The sequence below is a fragment of the Caretta caretta genome, chromosome 21 (genome assembly GCF_965140235.1).
Source record: "Caretta caretta isolate rCarCar2 chromosome 21, rCarCar1.hap1, whole genome shotgun sequence".
NCBI lineage: Eukaryota > Metazoa > Chordata > Testudines > Cheloniidae > Caretta > Caretta caretta.
In genome coordinates, this window is record NC_134226.1 from 18,237,084 (window position 1) to 18,254,093 (window position 17,010).

A 17,010-nucleotide genomic window follows, 5' to 3' on the forward strand; every position below is an offset into this window, starting at 1 on the left:
CAATTCTCCACCCAGGTAACAGGTAAGGTACAGGGACACTCATCTTCCACTCTCCTCGCCTTCCCACCCTGCTGACTAGACAAAGCCATCAGCTCACAAGGCTGCCTAGGCGCATCCAGACTTCCCTTACCAAGCACCTTGCCACTCCCAACAGATACCCTGCCCTGCCTGTGTCTCCCCACACTCAGCTGGGGTCTCAGCTCCCACTGTGCTCAGCACTGCCCTTGCTGTCCTAGTGGGGGTAGGCAGGAAGCTCGCTGCTTTCCTCACTGCATCAGAGCCAGCATGAGCCCCCTCTCCAGTGTGCAAGGGAGGCGGGGAGCCCCAGGGGTCTGGTTACAGGCAGTCAGGTACCCTGAGCCTAGCAGCTCCTCCCCCCTGCCAACCAGGTCATCTGCATTTTCACTGACCATTTTCCTCTCCACTGATTGGTTCCCTGGATTCAAATTGAAACCCTTGGCAGTTACCGGAGCAAGGCCTGGATCCTGTCCCAAAGAGACACAGTCACCCCACAACAGGGTCTCGCAGCTGGTGTCCTGGAGCACCCCAACGACCAGCCAGCCCGACCCCTCCTGTGTCTGCACAGGGATCTGGGCCATAGGCAGGGCGAGCGGCTTCGTCCCTGGGACCCTCACCCAGTTCACACAGACCCTCAGCATCTGAGGCTGCACCACCCAGGGCCTGACAACAGTTCTCTCTGTCCCAGGATCTTGCCACCCCAGGAATCTCTCCCCATTGACCATCACCTTCCGCTCCCACTGGAGGTCCGAGGGGCCTGAGCCCAGGAGACTCCACACAGACATATCAGTTGGGGTCAGGAGTGGGAGCCTGTCCACCTCCCCACCCATCTGGCTGATGGAGTCTATGGCCTTGGGACCCAGCAAGGGAGCTAGACACCAGGGCTTTTCCGCAGGGTCCCCCTGGTTCAAATTACCAACCTGTTCAAAGGCAGTGAGGTGGGCATCCACATCCCCCCCCTCCCTTCTTAACCAGGGGCAACAATTTAGTCTCGAGGTTCCCTGCGGAACTGGCCCCCCGGGGTCTATCCCCACTCACCCCGGGGAGGTCCCCTAGGCCTCTCCGCTCCACCACCACCAGTTCATGCTGCTACTTCTTCTGCAGCTCTTTCTCAGACTTTCGCTGTCTCTCACAGTCGTCTTGCTCTCTCGGACTCAGCTCCAATCGCGTCCCATCTCCGATCCCCGGATAGGGAACCCGATTGTGAAGACCCTCGTCTGGTCGGGGACAGGAGTCTTGGCGATGCCTGGCTACCACTCCAGCTGCTCCCAGATCCTGCTATAGCCCCATTTGGGGTCAGGAATCTGTTCCTTAGAGTGGTCATCCTCCTCCAGCTGCACGATTAACTGTGCCTTCGTGAACTTTCCAATGCTCAACGCTTTCTTTCTGCACCTAGTTACAATGTCCTTCTTCAGGAGATGGTGACAGGCCATCACTCCGCTCTTCCCAAGTTGTTGTGGACTCACAGGCCTGTGTGCTCTCAGCTCCCCACGGTTTCCAGGGAGAACCCCTCGTGTGCCAGCCCTTCTCGAGGTCACCACCTCTTTGCCAGGGTCGAGCTGCAGACTCCTCCGGTCCCAGTGCTCACTGCAATCCCCAGGGGAACCCTGTTACTGCAAAAGTCCTTCTCTCTCCCAGGGCCAAGCCGCAGGCTCCTCTGCCCCTGAGACTGCTCACCACAGTCCCCAGGTGGACCCCATTATTGCACAGTCCTTCTCGCTGGTCACACACTCCCAGGGGTTAACCACCCCCCGTAACCGCTCCTCTCTGAGTCTTCAGCACGCCTGGTCCCCGTCAATCCCCCTTCATTTTACTGCTCCCCCGTCACTTACTGCAGGAAGTGCTATCCATGGGGTGCAATACATCCCACCACTGCCAGCAGTTGTCAAGGAGTCCCTGGGCAATGCTCTGGAACTGCTCCCCATGAAGCCAGTAAGGACTCTGGGGAAGTCTCCTTTCTGTGAGCAGCCTGTCTTCAGGACACAAAGCTCAGACAGCTTCCACTTTCCTGGGTCTGACCTCAGAGCATTCAGCCTCCTCTGTCCCTCCGTGCGCTTCCCACAGCGAGTCCGCTCAGGGGGGGCTCCTAGGGAAGCCAGAGGGTCCTGCACTCCAACTCCGCAGTCAGACGTGACTCTCAGCCAGCCAGTAAAACAGAGGTTTATTAGACGACAGGAACATGGTCTAAAACAGAGCTTGCAGGTGCAGAGAACAGGACCCCTCAGCTGGGTCCATTTTGGGGGGCAGTGAGCCAGACAACCACGTCTGCCCTTCACTCCATGTCTCCAGCCAGCCCCAAACTAAAACTCCCTCCAGCCCCTCCTCCTCTGGGCTTTGTCCCTTTCCCGGGCCAGGAGGTCACCTGATTCCTTTGTTCTCCAACCCTTTAGCTCTGACTTGGCCTGGGCCCTTCCCCCCTGCAATCAGTTGCCAGGAAACAGGGTGTTGGCCGTTCTCTGTGTCCAGACCCCTGCACACACCTGCCCTCTAGGGCTCTGCAGTGATCATATACCCTTACCCCACTACCTAGATACTTAAGAACTGCCTAGGGGAAACTGAGGCACCCCCACACTATCCAGAGGAAACATTAAGAACAGTCCCACTTCGTCACAGGGGAAGACGTTTATGGCGGGTTGGGAGGTTGAGGCAAATCGCCTGGCCACTGGTTACGCGCAGCCAGACACCAGGGCAGTTAGAAAAGCACAGGAGGGTGCGATGTGCATCAGAGAAGCTTTGAAAACCAGTTTCATGACTGGCCAGGCTACAGTGTGAAAGTTCTGTTTGTTTCTCCTTGATGGAAACACACCCCCCGCCACCCCTTGGTTCACTCTACTTCCCTGTAAGCCAACCACCCTCCCCACTCCCTTCGATCACCGCTTGCAGAGGCAATAAAGTCATTGTTGCTTTACATTCATGCTTTCTTTATTAATTCATCACACAAATAGGGGGATAACTGCCAAGGTAGCCCAGGAGGAGGGAAGCACCAGATGGGGTGGTGGAGGAGGGAAGGACAAGGCCACACAGCACTTTAAAAGTTTAAAGCTTATTGAATGCCAGCCTTCTGTTGCTTGAGGAATCCTCTGGGGTGGCGTGGCTGGGTGGCCGGAGGCCCCCCCACCGCATTCTTGGGCGTCTGGGTGAGGAGGCTATGGAACTTGGGGAGGAGGGCGGTTGGTTACACGGGCTGTAGTGGGGGTCTGTGCTCCAGCTGCCATTCCTGCAGCTCAACCATACACTGGAGCATATTAGTTTGATCCTCCAGTAGCCTCAGCATTGAATCCTGCCTCCTCTCATCACGCTGCCACCACCTTTCAGCTTCAGCCCTCTCTTCAGCCTGCCACTTACTCTCCTCCCAGTCATTTTGTGTTTTCCTGCACTCTGACATTGTCTGCCTCCACACATTCGTCTGCGCTCTGTCTGTGTGGGAGCATGAGGTCAGAGAACATTTCATTGTGAGTGCGTTTTTTTCGCCTTCTAATATTCACTAGCCTCTGGGAAGGAGAAGATCCTGTGATCCTTGAAACACATGCAACTGTTGGCAGGGAAAAAAAAGGGACAGTGGTATTTAAAAAGACACATTTTATAGAGCAATGGGTGCACTCTTTCACGGTAAACCTTGCAGTTAACACTACATACATAGCACATGTGCTTTCTTTACAAGGTCACATTTTGCCTCCCCCCACCACGTGTCTAACCTATCCCCGTGACTAACAGCGGGGAACATTTCTGTTCAGCCACAGGCAAACAGCCCAGCAGGAACGGGCACCTCTGAATGTCCCCTTAAGAAAAGCACCCTATTTCAACCAGGTGAGCATGAAATGTATCACTCTCCTGAGGATAACACAGAGATGAAGAATGGATGTTTTTTGAACGCCAGCAAACATATACTGCAATGCTTTGTTCTGCAGTGATTCCCGACTACGTGCTACTGGCCTGGCATGGTAAAGCGTCCTACCATGGTGGACGGAATAAGGCTGCCCTCCCCAGAAATCTTTTGCAAAGGCTTTGGGGGTACATCCAGGAGAGCTTCATGGAGATGTCCCTGGAGGATTTCTGCTCCATCCCCGGACTTTTAACAGACTTTTCCAGTAGCTGTACTGGCCGCGAATGCCAGGGCAATTAATCATTAAACATGCTTGCTTTTAAACCATGTATACTATTTTAAAAGGTACACTGTCCAGAGGTCCCTTCTCCTCCTGGCAGGTCTGGGAGGCAGCCTTCGGTGGGTTCGGGGGTACTTGTTCCAGGTCCAGGGTGAGAAACGGTTCCTGGCTGTTGGGAAAACCGGTTTCTCTGCTTGCTTGCTTGCTGTGAGCTATCTACAACCTCATCATCATCATCTTCCTTGTTCCCCAAACCTGCTTCCGTGTTGCCTCCATCTCCATTGAAAGAGTCAAAGCACAGGGTTGTGGTAGTGGTGGCTGAACCCCCTAGAATGGCATGCAGCTCATCATAGAAGCGGCATGTTTGGGGCTCTGACTCGGAGCAGCCGTTTGCCTCTCTGGTTTTCTGGTAGGCTTGCCTTCGCTCCTTAAGTTTCACGTGGCACTGCTTCGGGTCCCTGTTATAGGCCTCTGTACTTCATGCCGTGGGAGATTTTGACAAATGTTTTGGCATTTCGAAAACTGGAACGGAGTTCTGATAGCACGGATTCCTCTCCCCATACAGCAGTCAGATCCCGTACCTCCCGTTAGGTCCATGCTGGAGCTCTTTTGCAATTCTGGGACTCCATCGTGGTCACCTCTGCTGATGAGCTCTGCACTCATCTGCAGCTTGCCATGCTAGCCAAACAGGAAATGAAATTCAAATGTTCGTGGTCCTTTTCCTGTCTACCTGGCCAGTGCATCTGAGTTGAGAGTGCTGTCCAGAGCAGTCACAATGGAGCGCTCTGGGATAGCTCCTGGAGGCCAATACTGTCTAATTGCATCCACACTACCCCAAATTCGACCTGGCAAGGCCGATTTCAGCGCTAATCCCCTTGTCGGGGGTGGAGTAAAGAATTCGGTTTTAAGAGCCCTTTAAATTGGAAAAAAAAGGGCTTCGTCGTGTGGACGGATGCAGAGTTAAATCGATTTAACGCTGCTAAATTCGATCTCAACTCTTAGTGTAGACCAGGGCTTAGTGGCAGCAGTATACTGAAATTCACCCAACTCTTGACATTTCATTGCTGTGGGCAGAGCTCTGACTAGTAGCATTGATTAGTCTTGTCACTTTCACTCTGCCCCTGCTTGTCAAGTGAAGCATACCAGAGAGGTGCTGGAGCTGTCTTTGTGCAGGCTCAGGAGTGCAATGCCACATCCTTACATTCTTTGTATTTAGAAAGATTCCCCCCCCCCCCCAACCATAAAGACTAAAAACTTATTTTGCAAATTCTGTAGGATTGACAGGTTAAGCCCTTACACTCACACGGAAGTGTTCCCACTTCTCACTGGGGAGGAGGCAAGAGCATTTTTCAAGGCCTAAATGTACCTGATGGGGACCCTGACCCTTCAAGAGGGAATCCTGCAAACAAGGATGCTCAACGGAGTTCTGGCAAATCCCATTAAGTCTGCCTCTGTGTGGTCTTGGCCCCTGACTCCTCAGGAGTGAGAACGGACCCAGTCTAGCAGCTTACTGTGTTGTATAGGGAAAGAAGAGCTCATTCAGGTACTCCAGGGTATAGGAATAGCAGAGTTGGTTATTTTTTCTTAATTTACTCTTTTCTCCACTTACATTATTGGGCAGTGTCAGCTGTTTGTGCATAAGGAGACAAGATGCTAAAGAGTTCGAATGGCCTCCCAGATTTTGCTGAGAGAGCATTTCTGTAATACTCATTGCTGTATTTATGTGTAGTCTGGTGGTCTCCTTTGGACTCCTAACTCTAACCTGAGGCACCAAGGCCCTTCAGAGAGTTGCTTGCCCAAATCTCAGATCTGTGTATTGGTTGGGGATAGAGCAGAGCTGGCTGGCTTCTTGTGCTTGAAGCAGTTCCTAATGGTTTGACTCTTTGCTTGAACATTAGAAAAGCCAAGTGTATTCATAGAAACCAGGGTATTCCAGGGTCCAGAAGAGGATTGTGCCCAAAAGCAAAGAGAAGGTTTCTGGAGAGAAAAACAAAACAGCCTTTGTGTGCTCACTCTGTCCAACTGATGGGCTGCAAATCTGTCAGGGACGTGTATAGGCCCAAGCACACAACATACTTGCTCAATTCCTGTCATGATGGAAAACTTAACATCTTGTTCACCCATAAAGAGATGCCTTGTCCTGGCTGAGTAGAATTAATGCATATGCCAGCTCTGCACATGACAGCCTATGGACTCAGATCCCTGGACTGGTGTCTCCTTTTGTTTTGGGCTCTGATCCATTGACTGTTTTGTGCTGAATGAGATCTGGAACCTTTTGTGAAACATGGGACTATCATGCGACTGGGTTAGGATACTGGGGTTTGTGCACTGCATTCAAGGGTGCTAACGGAGTTGGCGGATGTGACTGGCTCTTATCTTTGAAAACTCATGGCGATTGGGAGAGGTCCCGGATGACTGGAAAAAGGCTAATGTAGTGCTCATCTTTAAAAAAGGGAAGGAGGATCCGGGGAACTACAGGCCAGTCAGCCTCACCTCAGTCCCTGGAAAAATCATGGAGCAGGTCCTCAAGGAATCAATTCTGAAGCACTTAGACGAGAGGAAAGTGATCAGGAACAGTCAGCATGGATTCACCAAGGGCAAATCATGCCTAACTAATCTAATTGCCTTCTATGACAAGATAACTGGCTCTGTGAATGAGGGGAAAGCAGTAGACATGTTTTCCTTGACTTGAACAAAGCTTTTGATACGGTCTCCCACAGTATTCTTGCTAGCAAGTTAAAGAAGTATGGGCTGGATGAATGGACTATCAGGTGGATAGAAAGCTGGCTAGATCATTGGGCTCATCTGGTAGTGATCAATGGCTCCATGTCTAGTTGGCAGGCAGTATCAAATGGAGTGCCCCAAGGGTCGGTCCTGGGGTCGGTTTTGTTCCATATCTTCATTAATGGTCTGGAGGATGGCGTGGATTGCACCCTCAGCAAGTTTGCAGATGACAGTAAACTGGGAGGTGTGGTAGATATGCTGGAGGGTAGGGTTAGGATACAAAGGGCCCTAGACAAATTAGAGGATTGGGCCAAAAAAAATCTGATGAGGTTCAACAAGGACAAGTGCAGAGTCCTGCACTTAGGACAGAAGAATCCCGTACACCGCTACAGACTGGGGACCAAGTGGCTAGGCAGCAGTTCTGTAGAAAAGGACCTAGGGGTTACAGTGGACAAGAAGTTGGATATGGGTCAACAGTGTGCCCTTGTACCAAGAAGGCTAACGGCATTTTGGGCTGTATAAGTAAGGGCATTGCCAGCAGATCGAGGGACGTGATCATTCCCCTGTATTTGGCATTGGTGAGGTCTCATCTGGAGTACTGTGTTCAGTTTTGGGCCCCACACTACAAGAAGGATGTGGAAAATTGGAAAGCTTCCAGCGGAGGGCAACAAAAATGATCAGTGGGCTGGAGCACAAGACTTACGAGGAGAGGCTGAGGGAACTGGGATTGTTTAGTCTGCAGAAGAGAAGAGTGAGGGAGGATTTGATGGCTGCTTTCAACTATCTGAAAGGGGGTTTCAAAGAATCATAGAATATCATGGTTGGAAAGGACCTCAGAAGGTCATCTAGTCCAACCCCCTGCTCAAAGCAGGACCAATCCCCAACTAAATCATCCCAGCCAGGGCTTTGTGAAGCCTGACCTTAAAAACTTCTAAGGATGGATCTAGACTGTTCTCAGTGGTAGCAGATGACAGAACAAGGAGTAATGGTCTCAAGTGGCAATGGGGAAGGTTTAGGTTGGATATTAGGAAAAACTTTTTCACTAGGAGGGTGGTGAAACACTGGAATGCGTTACCTAGGGAGGTGGAGGAATCTCCCTCCTTAGAGGTTTATAAGGCCTGGCTTGACAAAGCCCTGGCTGGGATGATTTAGTTGGGGATTGGTCCTGCTCTGAGCAGGGGGTTGTACTAGATGACCTCCTGAGGTCCCTTCCAACCCTGATATTCTATGACTCGATACTGGGTTATTTGCTGAGCATTTTCAATGTGTACAGCACTATACAAAAGCAAATGTAGGGCCAAATTTGCCCCTGGTATTAGTAGGGACCACCTCCTGATTTAACTGACACCCACACTCCGTAGTGAATTTGGTTCATTGTCCCTGCCCTGAAGTGCTCAGAACGTAAGACCTGCCCCCATGGACTTCAGCGGGTGCAGGACCCAGCACTAAGGCCATGAGTACACATACAGCTGCACTGGTACAGCTGTGCCGTTGCAGTGCATCCAGTGAAGACGCTGAATGCCAACGGGAGAGCCTCCCATCGGCGTCAAGCACCACGTCTGCAAGTGGCAGAAGCTCTGCTGCAACGTAGCGCTGGGCACGCTGGCACTTACGCCAGTGTGACGTATGTTGCTCGGGTGGGTGGAAAATTCACAGCCCTGAACGATGTAAGTTTTGCCAATATACGCAGTAGTGTAGACGTAGCCTAAGATAACTAAGATGGATTCCTAACAGTGGGATGCTTTGCATAAGCTACAGGTGATGGGATGATATTTGTAGGCTTTCTGAAGATGTATTTTTCCCTGGGTTTGGAAGAGAGGGCGAATGCTTGTCACCCTGAGGTAAGAAAGTAGCATGGGGTCAGATACCAACGGTGTGATCAGGGTGGCTCTCATGAGTGAGGGCTGAACAGCGTAGACAGCTGCCAGGCCAGCATCCCCTGTGTCTACATCCTGAGCTACACCAGCGTGAGCCCCTGAGCATCCTGCTTCTTGGTCTTCTCCTGAGTGGAAATGGGCAGTCTTACCAAACCGTGCTGGTTTTGTCATGTGACGTGATCTTGGCTAGTAAATAGAATGAGGCTGAAATCCTCATCCCTTCCGTCTACACAGTGTTACTTCGTACTTCTCTAGTCATGTTCACAGGCGAAGTGCTATACAAACCCTGCTCCTCAAACGCCTCATGAATTGGGCATATTAGTGTCACCTGTGTCCTGTGGAGGGGGGAATTAAGGTTCCAATTAAGGCTCTTTTGCTGTGACCTGGGTCAAATATTGTGTAGTACTCTCTCTGAGAGTTTTCTGTTGTACACAGTTCCTGGGGTAATCCTTGTGCTGATGTGCATTTCCTCAATAAGCCATTAGCCATTGTTTGGCCTTTTTACTGTTGTACCTGAGAGGCTGCTTGTGGGTATTTTCAACCTCACAACGTGTTTCAGTAACACACACCTACCCAAACTTCATAACTTCACATATGGTGATAACACATACAATCCAATGAGATGTTAATGTCTAGCAGATCAAGGCTTTTAGAATGATACTTCACAAGTCATACTTCGTACAAAACCTATCCTAATTACGTGACAGTGGTGAATATTGGGGTGTCAGGGTGTCACAGTGGGGTTGGGCTTTTCCAGTTCTCATGAACTCTGAATGGGCCCATGCCCAGAGTACCAGGGCTACCGCTGTGGACACTGAGCTGAGGAGTTGGCTCTTGTAGATGCTCTCATCAGTGTTGGCCAAGGCAGTAAGTTGCAAAGCGTTGCGTCACTTGGTGTGGCGGATTTGGGTTAGAATGGAAGGAAGCAGGCCTGCAATGTCACTTGTCTTGTTTTTATTCCTAGTGTGAATGTTCAAGGACACAGAAGCTCAAGACCTTTTGTGTGTTGACCAGATGTCGTCCCGCAAAGGGTCAGCAACCAGCCAAGGAAATGGACTTTCCAACAGCAGCCGAGAAGGAGATGATTTGGAGCTGGCAGAACTGGGGCCGCTGCTAGAGGAGAAGGGAGACCAGGGAGCTGCCAGTTCAGCCAGCGTAAGCCACAATCCAACAGAATGCGCTCAGGCAGGGCAGCTGCTGGGATCTGCAAACCAAACCCATTCGGTGCTGTTTCTTCCTATAAATTGCTTCCAGTCAGTCCTGTTGAATGTACCCTGTACGCCCCAGAGTTACAGACAGATATACTCCTAGTTATTTAGGCTCTCAACACTGTCCTTGCAGATTAACCCAGAAATCTGCCTGTCATCCCATTAGCAGCATGGTGCACGGAAGAGTGGGGCATTGGGCTCCCTCCAATAGACCCTGATCCTTGTCATCCTTTTACACCAGTACACAGTGGGGGTGAAAATGGACTGAATCTGAATGATCGGCAAAGAGTCGTGTGGCATCTTATAGACTAACAGACGTATTGGAGCATAAACTTTCGTGGGTGAATACCCACTTCGTCAGATCTGGCGAAGTGGGTATTCACCCACGAAAGCTCATGCTCCAATAAGTCTGTTAGTCTATAAGGTGCCACAGGACTCTTTGCCACTTTTACGGATCCAGACTAACATGGCTAGCCCTCTGATACTTGAATCTGAATGGTGAGAATTTGCACCCACTCTGTGGTGTTCAGAGTGATGTGTCAGAAAATCTGTCCTGGAAATCTTATTCCATTACATAGAAAGTAATCTGTCATAAGCAAACAATCCCTCTCACCCCAGCGTGCTCCTGTTTTCTGGGGTGGAGGGAGGAGGGTGAACTGGGCTCAGCCAGTCTTCAACAAACCTCGCCCCATAGCGTCAGCCAAGGAACTCCCTCTGCACGCCTGCTGACAGTACTGCCTGCAGGTAAACAGGTGCACTGCAGGAGTTCTAAGGAGCATTCTTATTGGTTCACCTGCTTTTGTGGCCTTTAAGCTTAGGGGTCATCTTCTAATACCTATTAGTAATAGATAGAGGCATGCAGCGAAAAGGGGTGGCTTCTGTCCTTTAATGCTTCTGCTTCGGCTGGTTCCTGGCCTATTTCCTGGGCTCACTTCCCTGGCCAGAGCAGAGTGGCCATTTCAGGCTGCACCCTGAACTGTAAAGAAGGAAAATCCTCCATTCTAATCCTTGTTCTAAGCAAGACTGAATCTGGGATTATCCCTTCTGTGTGCAGTTTTAAGACAGTAGCATGAAGCATAAGCAGTGGTAACTGGGGAGGCTTCCATCTCTTCCCCTCTCAGAAGGGCTGTAGCACCTATACATTCTAAGGGTTCACACCGCTCTTGGCTGTTTTCTAAATTTCCCCACATCTTGATGGTCCAATCTCTATGGTGGGTTGCGGCTTGTGACAAATAACGGCGTCTCTCCCTTTAGACCAAGGAGCAGCCATGCACAGCGCCACAGGAGGAGGAGGAGGAGGAGGAGGAAGAGGTGGTTCGTGTGCTGACTCTACCTCTGCAGGCTCATCACGCTATGGAAAAGATGGAGGAATTTGTGTATAAGGTATTGTCAGTTTATGACAGCCCTGAATTCTGGTCAATAGAGGACAGCTGCCAGGGCTCTGGGCCGCTGTCCTCTTCTGTGACTGAGTCTGAGGCATTGTGCTAGGTCTGCATTGGGTCAGTCTTCCTTGTTAGGAGGACACCATGAATGTGGGTGACTAAATCCAGTGCACTGGGGTTCCCCCTAGAATGGGCAGGGGGCCTGAGCCAAGAGCTTAACAAATTTTCAACTGCAAGGCCAAGAGGAATGTGGGAAGTGAACAGCAGCACCTGTGAAATGCTGTTTCTCCTTCCCACCCTTGCTGTCGGTGCTGCTGAGAAGCCCCCTACAGCCAGCACTGACCCCAGCTGCAGTTTGGAGAATGCCAAGGACCTGACAAGTGGAACAATCTAGGTGTATCTAGTGCATGTGGCAGTGAGGACCATCCATGTCTGGCAGGGGCAAGTGTGGTGCGAACCCCTGTCCTAATCTAGCTCGGCAGGGCCCCTCGGACCCATCCTGGGGTCTGAAGCACTGGCTGCTACCTGTCCAGTATTGCTGTGGTGTGCCTTGGGGACTAAGCAGAAGCTCCTGTACTCACTCTCACACCTGTGGAGCCCTGGGAGAGAAGGGCTAGTGCCGCGATTGCTGGGGCTGGGATGAAAACGTGGTCCCAGGGTACTCCTGTATGAACCCCATTGGGGTTTTTGTCACAATGTCTCGTAAGAGCTGTCATGTCGTCGGCCGTGGCTCAGCTGACAGTGTTGCCTGTTAAGGTGATGAAGGGCCAAATTCTGAGGGTGCTGGTCTCCAACAGTCCCAGGGTATCAAGTGTAGGGAAGGCCCCGCATTCTGTAGGATTTGGCCCTATATGGGCATCCTGGGGGTGTTTGCATAGCATTTAATTTTGCAGCAACAGAACCTGCTCTTGAGTTGTCATGTCCTCTGAGGAGAGAAGGCTGGCCCAGTTCAGTACTTACCTCACAGAAGAGACTGGCTGGTTCTGTGTGGTTTTCAGCTTGACTTTCACAGTGATGGGCATCATGGAAACAATAGCTAGCAGTCCCAGGGGATAGGAGTGGTTCTGAAGCAGCTGCCATGCCTGACCGGGGGCTGCCAGTCAGAGTAACTGGCTGCGGGGGTTGGTGTGTTGCAGGTGTGGGAAGGGCGCTGGAGGGTGATTCCCTACGATGTGCTCCCGGACTGGCTGAAGGATAACGATTACCTCCTGCATGGACACAGACCCCCTATGCCATCCTTCAGAGCCTGCTTCAAGAGCATCTTCCGAATACACACTGAGACGGGCAACATCTGGACTCACTTGCTAGGTGACTGAGGGGAGCGCTAGCCTTGGGGCTGATGCGTATAGCTATGGCAGCACAAGCATGCCCTGCCCGGGACAGAGACCTCACAAGGCAAGGGCCCGGCCTCAGAGAGCTCATAGGCTGACTGTAGTGCATGCCTTCTACCAGGGAAAAGTTTCACGCATCATCTGTCACATAAACATCCAGGGGAGGGAGGTGTCCTGTTCTCCCCCCATCCTCCTTCTTCTCTCTCTTTAGTGGGCATGAAGAAGGGGAGAATTTCTCCCCAGCGAGGGGATGGAGGGAGCTTGGTATGGGCCTGTCATTGTTGCATCCTCAATCAGAGGGGCAGAGACATCCCCTGGGAGTTATTTTGTCTTCCCCAAAGGGCTGGATCCCCTGCCAGGGCAGCAAACCTGCCTGTCTGGGAGCTCGGGACTCTCTTGGGGCCCCAGTGCTGCCTCCAGATCATTCCCCTGCCAGTGTTAGTGCAATATTTCAGGGCCTGGGTCGCTCTTGGGTTCCCATGGCCTGTTGTGCCAGATCCTCCGCTGGGCTGGGGTGGTAGCCATTAGAGCCCTGTGTGAGACTCGTGTAGATCCCTGAAGGACCTGCCGCCATACTAGTGGGAGTCCTGTGCTGGACTCTAGTAGCCATGGCCTCACTACATGCACTGAGGGAGCATGGAGCTGACAGAGCAATAACCCATCAGATTCTCGGGGGATGGACACAGGGATTCCTGTGGCGCGCTGGTGGGGATTAACCCCTGTGAACAGACATGTCTGTGTACAGAATCTAACTGACCTGCAGAGCAGAACGGGGACTGGCTGGGCTCAGGGAAGGTGGGCGCTGCTTCCATTGAGAACAGTGAAGAATGTCTGTCCCCCCAGTGGAAGAATGGGAGCTGTTCGGTGCTGAGCCATCCTTGCTCCCTAGAGCCCCCCTCCCGCATCTCACTCTGTGCTGCGTGGGCAGTCAAGTGCCCCATTCAGGTGTACTTCTCCATCACTAGGGAGTGCTCTTGCCTCACCTGGCACAGAACACACCCTGCCAGGGTCAAGGCTTGTCCCGTCAGGGTGTGCAGCCTGCTTCCTCTTCGTCTGGCCCGGGATCCTGGCTTGGCGTCCATGCTGAGTACCAGACAAGTAGTTGGATTCATTTTAGGGATTATGTTGCTGTCATTGCAGCCAGGGTGCACTTGACCTTTGGATGAGGGCTGTGTGTGGGGAGAACAGGCCACTCCCTTACCCCAGTGTCACAAGGCACAGAGGGATCTGACCCCCGAAGCCAACTGAGACTGTCCATACTCTCCTAGACCCCATTATGGTGGGCACCAGCTTATTGTCTGGCAGCTGGCACAACAGCGATCTGTCAGTTCTCAGCTGTGCTCATCCAGTGTCCTCGGAGCTGGACTGGCTGGAGGAGGAGGTGCCGTCAAGTAACTGTAACCGCCAGGCAGGCGATAGCTCCTGGAAAGGTCCTGGCCAGCACAACTGCCACTGACGACCTCACGGTGTCCCTGTCAGTGCTGCTGGGCAGCATGGCTCAGCCTCTATTTCAGCAAAGTGAGGGGAGCGAACAGCGAGTGATGTCTGTGCGACAGGTTCGGTCACAGAGACCCCCTTGGGACTGCCACCTGATGTGCCGAGGCTGCCTCTGAGCCCGTTTTCCCCGCCAGCTTGGGACTTCAGTACTCTGCCTTGTTGAGCCAGACACACTAGCCTGCTTCAAACGCAGACCCAGGTCTGAGCCATGTTCCCCAAAAGCTGCAGACTTAACTGAAAACAGCTTGAGAAGTGCTCCTGTCTCTAGCACCCAATGCCCAATTCCCAGTGGGACCCAAACCCCAAATAAATTTGTTTTACTCTCTTTAAAGCTTATACAGGGTAAACTCATAAATTGTCTACCCTCTATAACACTGATAGAGATGCACAGCTGTTTGCTCCCCCAGGTATTAGTCGCTAACTCTGGGTTCAGTAATAAGCAAAAAGTGATTTTATTAAGTATAAAAAGTAGGATTTAAGTGGTTCCAAGTAATAACAGACAGAACAAAGTAAGTTACTAAGCAAAATAAAACAAAAACACGCAAGTCTAAGTCTAATACATTAAGAAACCGATTACAGATAAATCTCACCCTCAGAGATGTTCTTATAAGCTTCTTTCACAGACTGGACTCCTTTCTAGTCTTGGTCCAATCCTTTCCCCTGGTACAGTCCTTATTCCAGCTCAGGTGGTAGCTAGGGGATTTCTCATGACTGCAGCTTCCTTTGTTCTGTTCCACCCCCTTATATAGCTTTGGCACAAGGTGGGAATCTTTTGTCTCTCTGGGTCCCCACCCCTCCTTCTAAATGGAAAAGCCCCAGGTTTTAGATGGATTCCATTACCAGGTGACATGGTCACATGTCCTGTGAGGCCCCAAGCCTTCATTCTTCCTGGCCTGATTCACAGGAAGGCTTGCAAGTAAACAGAGCCATTTACAACCAATTGTCCTAGTCAATGGGAGCCATCAAGATTCCAAACCACCATTAATGGCCCACACTTCGCATAATTACAATAGGTTTTATTTCAGTTTTATTTCATATTTCTAGTTTCAGATACAAGAATGATACATTTATACAAATAGGATGACCACACTCAGTAGTTTATAAGCTTTGTAATGATCCTTTACAAGAGACCTTTTGCATGAAGCATATTCCAGTTACATTATAGTCACATTCATTAGCATATTTTCATAAAATCATATAGAGTGCAACGTCACAGTCTGCTCTCCCAGATGGACAGCACGAGGGTCAGGGCCTTTCCAGGGGACCCCAGGCTGAGGCAGTTCTTGCTCGTGGCCTTCGGGTGAAGGTGCGGCTCACTGTACCCAGGGCTGTTAATGATGGTCAGATTCGCAGTTCCTCCAGCAGGGAGGGAAGTATGTCACAGATGTAGGGAACTAGCTCACAACAGCAACATTCCTGGTAGGCAACCAGCACTGAGGGCCAGGTGCAGACTGAAGCCATGTTAAAACAATTCCAAGTCAGATCACTCACCTGGCCATGCTAACCACATCAGCTGGTGTCAGTATCAATGGCCAGCCTGGCAGTCGAACGTCAGCACACATGGAGCAGACGTAGTGTTGCTAAGGCCTCTGGGGGAAGGAGCACCTCAAACGACTCTTCTCATTGCCCCTTCCCCAGGAGCAGAACTGATGGCGTGGCAGGGTGCTGCCCCACACATCTCTCTAGAGGCTCCTGGGTCTTTGGAGAATAAGTAAGGCAGCTTGGCCCTTCCCCACCGCTATCCCCCCAAACAGGTTTGGCCCCTCCAAGGCAGCAGAGTGGAGTGCATGTTGCACTGGGCACAGCAACAGCCTGCTGCAGGCCCTGCCAGGGAGATCCAGACTAGCCCCCATGTGCCTGTTCTTGTTCCCAGGGCAGCTACCAAGTTCCTCTGTTAACAGGACTGATGCTGTGTGACCCTCCTGTGCTGCCCTCTCCTGGGCAGGCAGGGGTAACAAAGACCCTGAGTGTTGATTTTCCCCAGGTCTGCTGTGAAATGCTGGCTCACTGCCATTGCACCGGTGCTCCCTTGGGCGGCTGTTGGAAGTAGCTCCTGCTGGCTGACTGACTCTTTGGTGTGTTGCTGCAGGTTTTGTGTTGTTCCTCTTCTTGGGGATTCTGACCATGCTCAGGCCCAACATGTACTTCATGGCCCCCCTTCAGGAGAAGGTGGTGTTCGGGATGTTCTTCCTTGGCGCGGTGCTGTGCCTCAGCTTTTCCTGGCTTTTCCACACAGTCTACTGCCACTCGGAGAAGGTCTCCCGGACGTTTTCAAAGTGAGTTGGCTACAGCAAAACAACCACAAAGCTGTGTTCAGCAGTAGCTGCTGCTAACTCCTAGTCGTATCCTAGCAGCAGGCTGACCTAGAGGAGAGCTAGCCTGGCCTTAGCCTTCCAGGCACTGAACACCACCATGTGTGAGGCTTTTGGAGCAGACCTTGCTCAGGCCAGTCTACTAAAGGGATTTACCTGCCAGGTGCTGCTTTGCAGAGCACTAAGGTCCCGGGGGGGAGCGGGTGTTCTTTAGAGCAGGCTGTGTTGCGGTGCCCTTAGCCAAAATGCCCTGATGTGCCATGGGATGTTACACAGCTGCTGCTCTTCACCCCAGCACTGGCTGCATTTCAGTGGGGAAGTGATTCTCATACGTATCACTTGCAAGCACTTGGGGATGAAAGAAGCTGTCAGCATTCCTGTGCAAACAAGAGCTATGAGTTACTGCTTCCCACTGAGGCTATGCCAGTGTTTGTCCTGTCCATGCTGTCACTAAACAGTCAGAAAACTGCACAGACACACCTAATTCTGCTCATCTCCATACTGCCTAGACAGACCCACCCTCCTTCGCCTCTGCTCCACAAACTCACCTGGAATGCA

General features: G+C 51.5%; 1 protein-coding gene across 1 annotated transcript in view; it reads left to right on the top strand.

Annotated features, from left to right (window-relative positions):
- Positions 1-17,010, top strand: part of ADIPOR1 (adiponectin receptor 1) — a 37,023-nt gene that overhangs the window by 9,020 nt on the left and 10,993 nt on the right. The window contains exons 2-5 of the mRNA XM_048826662.2: positions 9,687-9,877; positions 11,185-11,313; positions 12,449-12,620; positions 16,230-16,416. Coding sequence (XP_048682619.1) covers positions 9,692-9,877; positions 11,185-11,313; positions 12,449-12,620; positions 16,230-16,416 — 674 coding nt within the window. The 5' untranslated portion in view covers positions 9,687-9,691. The remainder of the gene's footprint in view (positions 1-9,686; positions 9,878-11,184; positions 11,314-12,448; positions 12,621-16,229; positions 16,417-17,010) is intronic.